The following is a 12,334-nucleotide window of genomic DNA, read 5'->3' as shown; positions in this document are numbered from 1 at the left end:
TTAAAAAAAAAGCACAAGGTTTTTTTGCTTGTATTACAGTGTTTTGTGTTGAAATTTGTAAGAATATCCTAATCAATTAATTAAGATTCCAGGATGTAAAAAATAAAATGTGAAGATTCTGAAGGGGTGAATACTTCTTACAACCACTGTATATGGACAGGTGAACCAAACAATTTAGCAATAAAAGCAAAATCCAAAATAGTGACCATCTCCTCATTCACCCAAAACAGTGCAAATATTTTGTAACTTGGAAACATGCAAGACCAAAGTCATTAAATAATGCACTACAGTATGTCATAAAATATTGTTATTTTGTACACACAGTAGTTCATTCTATTCCCAGTAGAGAAACCAATAAACCTTTAAAGCCTGTGCTGCTTTTCAATCCTTTAACTCAAAGCCCAGCTTCTTCAGGATTACGTGACATTTTATGTGCGAGAAAGGGATCAATCTCACCTGTTATTTCTAAAGGTTGTAACAGTAAAATTTTTCATTAAGTTGCCACATAACACGTTTGGACATTCGTAAGCAATAAGATCTGCAACAGAAAACAATGTAATAATGTAAAGATATGAAGGAACTGGACAGTCAAAATTTTAGAAAGGCATGCATAGCACTCGGTCTCCCATTCACAAGGGAAAGATATCCGAATCACATCTTACAAAGCCCTCTTCCAAAAAAAAACTGGGGAGAGTAATACACTGAGAAACATTTAAAACTTAAAGAAAAACAACAACATTAGTAAAAATAGAAATGGTACATAGTGTAAGTACACACAGCAACAGTGTTCATATAAACTAGGTTTATATTCACACAGACATAAATATTATACATAATACTAAGCTGGTGGTGTATCACTGGAGGAAGGGGGGTGTCACTGCATTACCTTCAGCCCCTTCTTTTTGAAAAGTTTGCTTCTATTCCCACCATGGAGAATAGTGGTGATGGTAGCATTTTCATAATAGGAAGCTTTTGTGTTGCAGGGAATGGAAGTCTTGTCAGGATTGATGGATAGTGCAGCAAACTATAGACAAACCATGGAAGAGCCTACTACTCTTTGCCAATCTCCAATTTGGAAGGAAGATTGTTGATAAACAGGGCAATAATCCAAAGCACACTGCAAGACCACAACTGAAGTGGTTTAATATTAAGAAATAGTGCCGAGTCTCTGCTCAAAGGTAAAAGATTATTAAAAAATACCACTGGCTGTAATAGCTGCTAGAGGTGGTTTAACCAAGGGGGTGAATACTTTTATTATATTTCAGTTCAATTTGATTACTTGGTGGTTTACCATCACCTTCCCTTTCCATGGGGTCTATGGGGGGGGGCTATTCCAGGCTGCAAGAAAGTGTGATGAAAAAGGGATGAGGTTGATTACTTTTTCAAGACACTGTATGCAATATAAGTCACAACTCAGTGAGAGGGCACCAAACACCATACTGAAGCATGGTATTCAAAGTGTTTTTAAAGGTTATATTAATTCAGAAATGCACACATTTCTAAATAGTTCAGACAGCTTCTCCACAATGATTTTTGTATAAAAAAATAGCATTTATTTTATAAAAACTGAGGCTCACCCTTCCGTTTCACAATTTTTAGTTGACTCAGTTTAATCAAAATGTCCAAATACCACAGACTTCGGGCTTGTCGGTCAATGTCTTTTGATAGCTTCAACTCTTGGAGTTCTTGTTGTACAAAGAAACCATGCCTGGGGGAGGAAGGAAGAAAAAACCCCCACAAAGAACAAATAGTGGGTTTTAGTGAACTGCATTTAAATAAAAACAAAAAACAAGAACTCATATGACCTAACATTTGCAAACACAAGAAAATGGACAACCAAAGAGTTTTTAACAAGGTGCACTGCATGTATAAATATAAATTTGTTTGCACCATGTGATCACATTTTTTGCATCGAATCCAAGTGAGAAAAACTACTCCGTCTGCACGGTACAACCCTCACATGTTTCTAAACATTTAAATGCATAATTATCTATTTGCTGAATGTAACAGATTCAACATAATTAAGTGGTGAATGTTCGCATGTGCAAATGTTTTGGCACCTCCCCAGAGTACCACCGACTGTAGGCTTTAAAGTAATCCAGGTGAAGACGAGTGTGAGTGTGAGTGTGAGTGTATATATATATATATATATATACACTCAATTCTCTGATCCTTATAACTTCTCAGGATATTATTATTATTATTATTAATTTTTATTTATAGGGCGCCACAAGGTGTCCGTGGCGCCATACAGGGACAAAACGAATTACAATACAAGGTGAGACAGCACAGTACAGTAAACAGTAAGCACAGTAACTCAGTAAGCTCAATGCACAGCTAGAGAGGGTGGGGAAAGGGGGAGGGAGGATCGGCAAACAACAGAGCCCAAGAAGGAGGGCGCGGAAGACAGTGAGACCCCCAGAGGGGGTCTCAATAGATGCCTATTATGGGGATATTATGCCTACTCTCAACCACCATGGGTTCCTCTGGGAACTTGAAAAAGTGCAAATTATACTTACTCTTAAATCCTTTTCCTAGAAATACTCCATGGCAGCCATAACACTGCGCAAGTTCCCTATCCAGTTTAGGTAGAGCTAGGTATATACCTGAATGGTCTACAAAGGTAGTTGTACACCTTTCCCCTGTGTGAGTAGCTTTCTTCTGAAAAATTAAAGAAAAACATTACAAACATCAGTTGTAAATTGGGCTGCCATGGAGTATTTAGAGGACAAGTAATTAATAGCAAGTGTAATTCGCACTTTTCCTCTTCAATCCTCCATGGCAGCCACAACACTGGGATGTACCAAGGAAATACAGTAGGGAGGGCCAAACAAGAAACAAACCCAGACACATATGCTGCAAAAATAAAAATTACTCACTGACTGAGCGGAGTATCAGAGGAAGATAAGATAGCGAGATAATAATGACTAGTATGAATAGTACTAATACGAGTACTAGTATGAAAGTATGAATAGACGATCAACCAGCTGCTTTGCAAAGCTACACCGCAGAAGCCCAATCCTGGCTTGCCCAAAATGTTGCTACTGAGTGAGCACTCATACAGACACCTTACGCCTGTATAACTGTCAGGCGCTGTCCCCGCTGATCCTTCCGGGCCGTAGTACTCTGTTGCTAGGCAACAGACGCGCTGCGGCTTCCGCTCCTGGGGTCTGTCGGGCGCATGCGCCCTGCCTCGTCCCGTTGCTTAGCAACGGGATGCTACTTCTCCCGCTGGATACCCGCCTCCTGGCTCCTCCAATCATCTCCTAACCTATCCTATTTAAACCTGGCTCTGGCACCATTAGGGTGCCAGAGTAACAGGTTATATACCTAGCATCCTGGTTCACCTGCTCCCTAGTTCCATATTGTGCTTCCACTGTTCCTGCTCTCCGTTGATTCCCCGGCTTGGCGACCATCCTATTATCTGTGTGACCCATACTGTACTGCGACCTCGGCTTGTTGACTACTCCTTCAGATTCTCCCTGGTACCGTACATTCCTGATTGGCTCGACCCGGACGTCTGACCCTTCTACACTACACCGGCAACTGGCTAGTAGGACCGCGACCTGCGTACCCTGTGCAGCGAAGTCCAAACCTCCTTGTGGGGGTCCCTGGCGAACACCAGGGGTACGTTAGACTCCGCACCTGCTAGTTCAGTGGCGCTAATACCAGTTAGTGTTTTGCTCCGTTGTACTCCTCAGAAAGCCTACGGCCTGACACTAACAACTATACTAATCCATCTGGAAATGGCTTGTTTAGAAAGAGAATATCCCTTCTGAGGCACAGCTCAAACCACGAAAAGAGGTTTCTGATGTCCTTCCCTTATGGACAGATATATAGACATTACTTTGGACAGAAAGGTGGCACTACAACCTGCTTACTAATGTGGAATATAGACACTACCTTAAGTAGAAATTATGGATTGGCTCCAACCACCACTTTATCTACAGACACATTGAAAAATGACTCGCTGCACACCAATGCCTGCAATTCTCCAATTCTGCGAGCAGACATAATTTGCAGTAGTACAAACAGGTTAGACAGAGTGTTTCTAAATAAATTAAGGCCCCATGGCATCTTGGAAGAAGTGAATCTAATATTCTGAGGTTAACTTAGAAGCTAAAAAAACTCAAAGCAGACACTTGTACCTTGAGAGTAGAAGAGTTTTGCTGAAATCACGATGGAGAATTTAGTGTCACATCGTGCAATACATATATATTAAATCCTGAATTTTTTTTATATATATATATATATATATACATATATATATATATCTATGTGCAATTGTTTAGTGCCCAAGTGCCTTGCGCCACTTGTCCCTGAAGATGGTCTCTACAGCCTGTGACATTTTGATTCCAAACGTGCCACTCCTTTTATGTAACTTTGGGCTTCGCCGCCACCTGAGAAATTCTCTAGCAGGTTTTGCCGGGATGATCACATCTTTCTGTGATCCCACTTTCTCAGAAGTTCCCACTGGAGATCTTGCATGTGCTATCTTGCCCACAGGACATCCCCAATAATTGAAGATAGTTTCTTATGGACACTAAGACTGTAGCTGTTGTGCAAGGGACTGAATCTTGATACGCCTCTATTGAGACAAAAGACACTTTGCTCTGTATGTCATCTATCTGGACCTACAGAAACTTTTTTCTGTTGTGATGGGATTCATTATTTTCTGTGTTCACAATCCAGCCATGTTGCAAAAAAACAATCACTTGAGTGGTCTCGAAATTGACAAGACGTTCTGAGCTCCCCCACCCCAAGAATGTTGTCCACAAGGCCACTTCTTCATTCTTTGTTTCCTCAATTCAGACATCAGAGTTATTAGCACCTAAGTAAAAGTTCTTGGAGATGTCACCAGCCCGATATGCAAAGAAGGTCTATGGATTTGAGAAAATCTCCTCTGCTCATGTAAGGATAGATTTCACATACTCCATGTGGAATAGTGTGGTACAAAAAATAAACTTGTCAAATCTAGAACTGTGCAAAAAGTCCCTGATGACTTTCTTACAAGGGTGAGACTGGAATAGAAGCCTTCTTGACTTTAACGATTGCAGACTGTTTTGCAATGCTACCAATTCTGCCCTGTTTGACAAAGTCCTGGATTGAATAAAGTTTCCTTTGACATACTGATGAAACTCCAACTTGTACCTATTTCTTACAATGTCCAACACCTACTGATCTGTAATACAGAGGTCCCATGTCTCTGCATTACTGCCCTCTATTAGTGTTAATGGTGGGCTGATCCAGACAATGGTCTTTGTGGAATATTAAAACTTGAAAGGACTCTCTGTGAAAAAGCTGATGAGCTGTGGAAGAATACCTAGGCGATCTTGTGGCAGGCAGTTTGTTATACAGAAATCCTCTGGGGGGTAAATCTGAATACAATTTGTCTCCAAAGAGTAGGGATAATTAAAATAGGAGATTGTCTATACTACTTTCTGCCTGAGTGTCTGTCGCCCAAGGACAGAACCAGACGGCTCTCCTGGCCACCACCATTGTCCTTGCTGAAAAAGCAATGGTATCCAAAAGGTACTTCACAGAAAATCTCTATACCTACATAACTTCTTGGACATCTGTATAAAGTGACTTTCTTTCCCCATGAACTGCTCTTACCACTGAAGTGATAGCTACACCAGATTTCCATTAGTTCCAGAGGAAATATGAAGTTTCTTAAAACAACTCTGCATCATATCCATGGGATCTCTGAGGATAGGGAGTCGGTGATGACTTACTAGCCACAGGTGCGTCTACTTTTGGGACCAAGCTCCACTTCAGAGCTTCCTCCATGATCCATGATCTTCTTAATGATCCAACATAACTAGGGATTTACATTCTGATTGCACACATGTTCTCCAAATCTATGCTTCTCTGGGAACTTTTTAAAAAACCCACAAAAAAAAAACCCCTGTTTGGCACACAAAACCTGTCAGTCGCCCATGCAATAAGTTCCTTATACTGCTCAGCAGGCTTTTACGCTTGGGATGAGAACTGCATATTGTGTAAAGGACTCCTTCATTTAATCACTAGGAGCATATCACAGCCTCCACAAACTTTATACATCTTGCTGCCCCTTTCCACAAGCTCTATGCGAGTACTGAAGAGACTTGATGTTAATAACTGACTCATAATAATAATCATACAGAATGCAGGACCCCTAACTTAGGAGCTTAACCAGCATGGGTGTCCTTCGGCTGTTTGGGATCTGACTCCGGCTCCATTGCATTGCCAGGTCCAGATCACTCGCTCAGGATCAAAGTAAAACGTTTCCCAAAGGCAGGGAAATCTTAGGAATTCTGAGCCTCTTACTAACCAGGTGTCAATCTTTGTGCCCTGTGACCCATGCAGCGATATACATGTGCAGACCGCCGAGGACAGAAGTATGGCACCAAATTCAAACTGGAACCTACCAAGAGTTATGGCTGCCATGATCGATTGAAGAGGAGGAAATAAAGATAAACTGTTACAAAGCAGGGGAAGGCTGTAAACAAATTTAAGCCATTTTACCATGGAATTTTTACTGTCAGAAAGATCATTTGGGAAAATGAAAGTTAGGGCAAGGTTTGGAAGATCCAGAAATCTGATAGAACAGATTGTAAACTAGTCAGAGATGCAAAGCAGAACCCACATACTGAGTCAGTGACAAAATGTAAGCTAAAAAGAGGATGGATATTTCAGATAAATAAAGATCCAAAACACACACAAATAAAAAAAAAAGAAGATTACAATGAAGTACTTCCGTTAATGAAAGATGAATGTTTGCAAAGTGCCTACATATTGCCCAGACCTGAATATCATTCTGATTCATGACATTGTATTCATGCATCTGTATCATGACCGCTTCACAGTAAAGAACTTCATAATATGTTTGTGCTATATAAACAATAATAATACCAATGCCTTACTGTTTTTTCTCTATTAAGGTCTTGAGCTCCTCGGAAGTGATGTTCTTAAAAGAAGAAGAAACCGTTTCCAAAGCTGCGTAATCCACAGGAGAGATAACTTGACAGTGGTTAAGACCAAACAACAAGATGTAGTTATTTTCTTAGATCAAGTAAACTGTTCATATTGGATAGCTAAAATCATTTCAAGTATTCAGCATTGACAATATTGTTTATAAACATATATACATGTGCTACACCATAATTTGGCATTTATAAATACATTACTGTGTGTCCCTGCCATCATAGAAGCCCATTTCTAAATGAAAGCTTAGGGTTCAGTGTTGTGACCAGAAACTACCTTGGTTGGTACCTAAGCGCTCATTGTGTTGCCAATTCAGAAACATGCCCTTGTACTCTACATGCCAAATTACACTGGATCTGACTGTAAATGCTAAACCGTGTGGGTGCGTTGTAGAATTCAATTCTCCGTGATGAGCAGTCAGACACCACGGCGATATCTGTTTATGCTCATTTCTGGGCACAACGGTACCTGAACATCACTGATTTTCCTCTTTGAGGTGCAAAGAAAAAGCAGCAATGATCCAGAGACCCTATTCGACGCATTGCGGGGAAATTAATTCACCCCACTATTGCTATTGGAGAGGACTACAGGAGAGGCAACTACTAATGACAGCGTTACTTTGCTGTTCAGTGGTTTCAAGTGTGGCCACGTACTGACGTGGGCTCAAAGAAAATCCTAAAAGTGTAAAGTACCAAACTGTAGTAAATCCAAATAGCTAAGATGTACAAGATGGAATGAAACCCATGTAAAGAATTTTACACTTAACCTAAAAGTTAAAACATGCACCATTGCTTTACTAGGTCATTTGTGTTCTGAATGCATTCAGGATAACTAAGCACATCAGAGAATTGTTTGCCAACAATTCCAGTATAACAGTGCCAAGCATCTGCCTTCCACTGGCTATTACTGTAAAGAACGAATTACTGGGCAAACACAGCTCTTATACAACACAATTATTAACTCAAGAAATGCCTAAGCTAGAAATTAATCTAGTGTCATTGGCTCTCAATTGCTAATTGATCAAACAAAACTTTCAGAACTTCAGCTGTATAGTAAACAAGATTATTCTAGCTGCTAGTTCATGTAGAAATCCTTAGTGTGTTTTCAGTAATAACGGAAGTACACCGTATAAAAACAACTCAAATGCTAAAGTTCCCTGAAGTACACCATTATTTGGTGTCATTACAACAGGATCACAGCACATTTTCACAAGGACAGCCAGAGCCATGAAAGCACATCATGAAGACAAGGATACTTGCTCATCACAAGTAGCTACTATAGCTTTCCATAATTGTATGCCTTGCACTACTGGAAATACCATGCTGTGTTACAGCGGGCAATTGCACAGACATTATTCAATACATGGTGGCAGGAGAAACTACTCCTATAAAAGGCAAATAAAGGTTAATTTGCAACCTGGACATAATTTAATAAAATACAGCAAAAGACTTCAGAATTACCACAAACTTAAGGACCGAAAAATGCAGGAAGAGAGGGGCTGTTTTATAGTAAGCCGCATAAACTAGGACATTTCTTGTAGCAACATGCAGTGTTACATCAGGCACAGACAATCCTGCTGCTTCTGTTACTACAGACAGACTTCTACAGGCCATACAAGAAAAGGATACGGTGATCAAATCTATAGACGTTTTCTGGTTTGTCTGCACTAGCATCACATGGAGGAAGAAATAGTGAAGATTCTTCATTCGTGTTCATTGCTTCTTTCACTAGTTCTGTAAAGAGGAAATTAGGGTTTATTATGTTAAACATAATACTAATGACCATATTGATATCAATTCCATTGTTTTTATATTTGGACAAATGACAAGTTTAAGCCGCAACTTAACCACTCCCAAGCTGCCCGATATATAAAAACTGTGGAATGGTGTCTTAACCAGTTATAAACAGTGGACAGAAAATAGTTTTCTAGGACCTAGAGAGGATGACAAGAACTATTTAATTCCATTCCTAGCACCCCGATCACAGCAGAAAGCTAGGTACATGTGATGTGTTTCAAATGGCAAAATGCTAGGTGCTGCCACAGTCCGAAAGAAATCCTGCGACATCACCATATCAGATGGTAGTACACAACTTTCCTGCCTATTAGGTCTTAAAAACCGCTCTACTAGGCACAGTTTACATCTCTTTGTGATGGGGAGATCTACCTGTTCAGGGTCTCGCCCCCATTAAAATAAGATTAATAAAGAAAATACAAGCAAAAAAATATACAGCTTGCATGCACAGACCTATCGCCTCAAACAAAAAAAACTGCAGATATTTTCCACCTGTATAGCAAGAACAGAATCCTACTTTTTGTTTTTCTAACATAGCTTATTTTTCCCTATATAACAGATATAAGATAAAAACATATGTAAAGTTAATCTAGTAAATATACCAAAAAAAACCCTGAATATTGGCTAGGTCAGACTGGTTGGATCCTTAGGTTATGCAGCCTCCTCTTGGCCAACAGAATGGCCAAGGCCTAACTCTATTAGTGGCTGCAACATTTTTTTAAATAGCTGTGTTTAAAAAGGTGCAAAAATATACAAAATCCATTAATAGTACAAGGAGCAGTCCCTTGCCCCAAAAAAAACAGATTTTTATTTATTTATTTTTTTTTACATGAAAATATTTAGGATTCAATACACATAAAAAGATGACACATTATGGAAATAGCCAATTACCTAGGGTTAGAGTAGTGATTTTAGTTTTTACATAAAGATATATTTGCAGCCAGTAAGGTACTATTCATCTGGTCACATGCAATGTTAACGGGAAATTGGCCAATTATTGCACATGTGTATCTTCCAGACAATTGCATGAATTTAGAGCAGTGGTGGGCAACAAATGGCCTAGCAAGCCTTCACCTGAAGCCCCCAGCAGGCTGATTCCGGTCTCACTTTTTAGCAAAGTCTGCTTCTGACAAATACAGAAGCACAGCTCAGCATGATGTAACTTTGTGCATAGGACCTCTAATAGTTGTAACTAATTGTGGGGGTGAAAGGAAGACTTGATCCAGTTGCCTCTCACCTCATCCTCTTTTTACTTTTGCAGCTAGCTCTAGTAGCTACTGCTCTCCCTCCTGCCCCCAGAGGAAGGACAGAGTACCCTACACCCTCACTCCTCCTCTGGTGTGCTCTATGACCTTCCTGCGCTGTGCAGAGGAGGTTGTGCGATGCGGAAGTCAGCTGCTCCCATTCAGTCTTATTTGTATTTTTTTTTTTTCTATAGTCAAGTCTCACTATAGAATCTGACTAGTATAATAGCAAAGTGTGCTACAATGTTGTGCATAGATGTTATAATTGCCAGGAATCAATTGGAATAGTTGTCAGCTGATGCCCTACAGAGGGAGGGGTGTTGGCCAATTAGGGGCTCAGCATGATGATACAGTACGATTGCAATTTGAGCAATGTAATGGTATAACAGAACAGAGTTATATTCTGCCCTGTTTTGCCATGTATAAAATCACCCAAGCCTGTATTAATATACTGCATTTAATTAAAATGAATATTTCTAACTTTTTATTGATGAACAGCAAACTTTTTTTATTCAAGGCAAATACTCACCGATTTTACATTTGCATTGAAGGCAAACCGCACACAAATGTACCCTTCCCCAAACTTACGCAGTGTTTAGCAAAACCAGCATCTTGCTGTGTAAATGTATGCACTGTCCCTGATAGCAGTTCTATTGATAGCAGTACAGAGGTGCAGACACCACCTGCACATATATTTACTTCTATCTGCATGTCTTTTTTTTTTTTTTTTTTTATAAAGAAAAAGTGTAGTTTTGGGCTGACATTTTATTTTTATTAAGGGTTATTTATTAACTGCAATAGGTGTGCGTGGGGTGAGCAGTGCTCAGACCCTAGTCAAACATACTTTGAAATGACACAATGGGTCATATTATTGCATCAGTGATCTACCATAAAAACCACAGGCTAATTTTGACATTCATGAAAAGGTTAGCCATATTTAGGATATTGTAAACAAAACCAATTTCTATAAGACAAGTGCAGCAGCTATGTCATTAAGACAACAAACAGTAAAATGGAACTTTGTGCACCCAAAACAGGTATCATTTATAACCTTCTATGTTTGAAAATAAAATTTTGGAAAATTAAAATGGTTACCCAATTAGAAAAATCTCATAAGACTAAAGTGTAATGGTTAAGTGAAATAACATGGTGAAGTCACATTAATCAAGTCAGAATTTTGTACTTGCCTGCTGTTCCCTTGGTCTCAATGATCTCATCAGCAGCCTTTGCCATAGCTTTACTTAATATTTCACTGCCAACTTGATTCAACTTTCGAGAACTCAAAGCACGCTTCTGCTTGTTGGTTCCAAAGGCTTCTATCAGAGCATCAACCTTTCAAAAAAGTAAGTTCCGTGAACCTTTTAGCAATAAAACGGTACATTTTTACAATATTTACTTAAATTCCCTGTAAGTTTATAAATTTTACTAAACTAGGCTGTCACAAGTAATTTTAAAAGCCTGATATACACAAGAAACATGGAAAATTTACCTCTGTACCCCTAGTGAAAGAGTTAGTTACAAAATAAAAAAAAAACACCATCATGGATAAATAAAATCAAAAACTACAATTTAAACTACCCTGTTTTCCCCAAACTCTTGCATGACACAGATGCTTTTTGGGTTCAGAAAAATGAAGCAGTCATGAACACATAAAAGTCATGCAGGTCACACAAAGAATATTGCACCAACTCCCAAATTTTGTCTGCTCAACACTGACCATATCTCCGCTTACCCCCCATCTCCTGTGTGAAAGCACAGCATGTCGTGTGTTGACAAAATGTAACTATGTATTAATATTCCTGACCTTATGCATAAAGTACCCATATCTAACATTCTTGTACCAGGTGTTATCCCTTTATAATCAATATAAAGCAAAATCATTTAATCCAATATGTTCCAAGTAGCAAGCCCATCTGTCCCCAGATATAAAATTCATCAAGGTTGACTACACAACAGTACAAAAAAAAAAAAGTTATTCCCAGAAACAGACATATCACTTAAATATAAAATGAAGTCTGAGCATTAAGGCATAAGAGATACTTTAATTAAAGAGGGGGTTTAAAAATAATTCCACCTCAAATATAACTCTTCAGACTACTCTTTTCTTAAAATATTGTTAAAAATGTCTCTTTTTTTTTTAAAATTCAATTTTTTATTAAAGGAAGAGCGTCAGGGGAAGAGCGTTACTTCCCGACGCAAGCGCCCTTTTATAACGTGGTTTTGTCCACATGTCACCACCTCATAATTTTTCTCCATCACCTCATCCTTCATCTTCATCGCCACATCCTTCATCAAGCTACTTAAGGTGTTAAAAACTCCCCACAGTCACCC

The 12,334-nt window shown here is 39.1% G+C and overlaps 1 protein-coding gene across 4 annotated transcripts in view; it reads right to left on the bottom strand.

The window, feature by feature from the left end:
• Positions 1–12,334, bottom strand: part of POLR1E (RNA polymerase I subunit E) — a 38,623-nt gene that overhangs the window by 17,547 nt on the left and 8,742 nt on the right. For all 4 annotated transcript variants that reach the window (XM_075208353.1, XM_075208342.1, XM_075208373.1 and 1 more), the window contains 5 exons: positions 11,191–11,335; positions 8,595–8,699; positions 6,906–7,002; positions 1,578–1,708; positions 457–538 (listed from right to left, as the gene is read on the bottom strand). In XM_075208353.1, coding sequence (XP_075064454.1) covers positions 457–538; positions 1,578–1,708; positions 6,906–7,002; positions 8,595–8,699; positions 11,191–11,335 — 560 coding nt within the window. The remainder of the gene's footprint in view (positions 1–456; positions 539–1,577; positions 1,709–6,905; positions 7,003–8,594; positions 8,700–11,190; positions 11,336–12,334) is intronic.

The sequence above is a fragment of the Mixophyes fleayi genome, chromosome 1 (assembly GCF_038048845.1).
Source record: "Mixophyes fleayi isolate aMixFle1 chromosome 1, aMixFle1.hap1, whole genome shotgun sequence".
Classification (NCBI taxonomy): domain Eukaryota; kingdom Metazoa; phylum Chordata; class Amphibia; order Anura; family Limnodynastidae; genus Mixophyes; species Mixophyes fleayi.
This window is presented reverse-complemented; position numbering and strand designations above follow the sequence as displayed.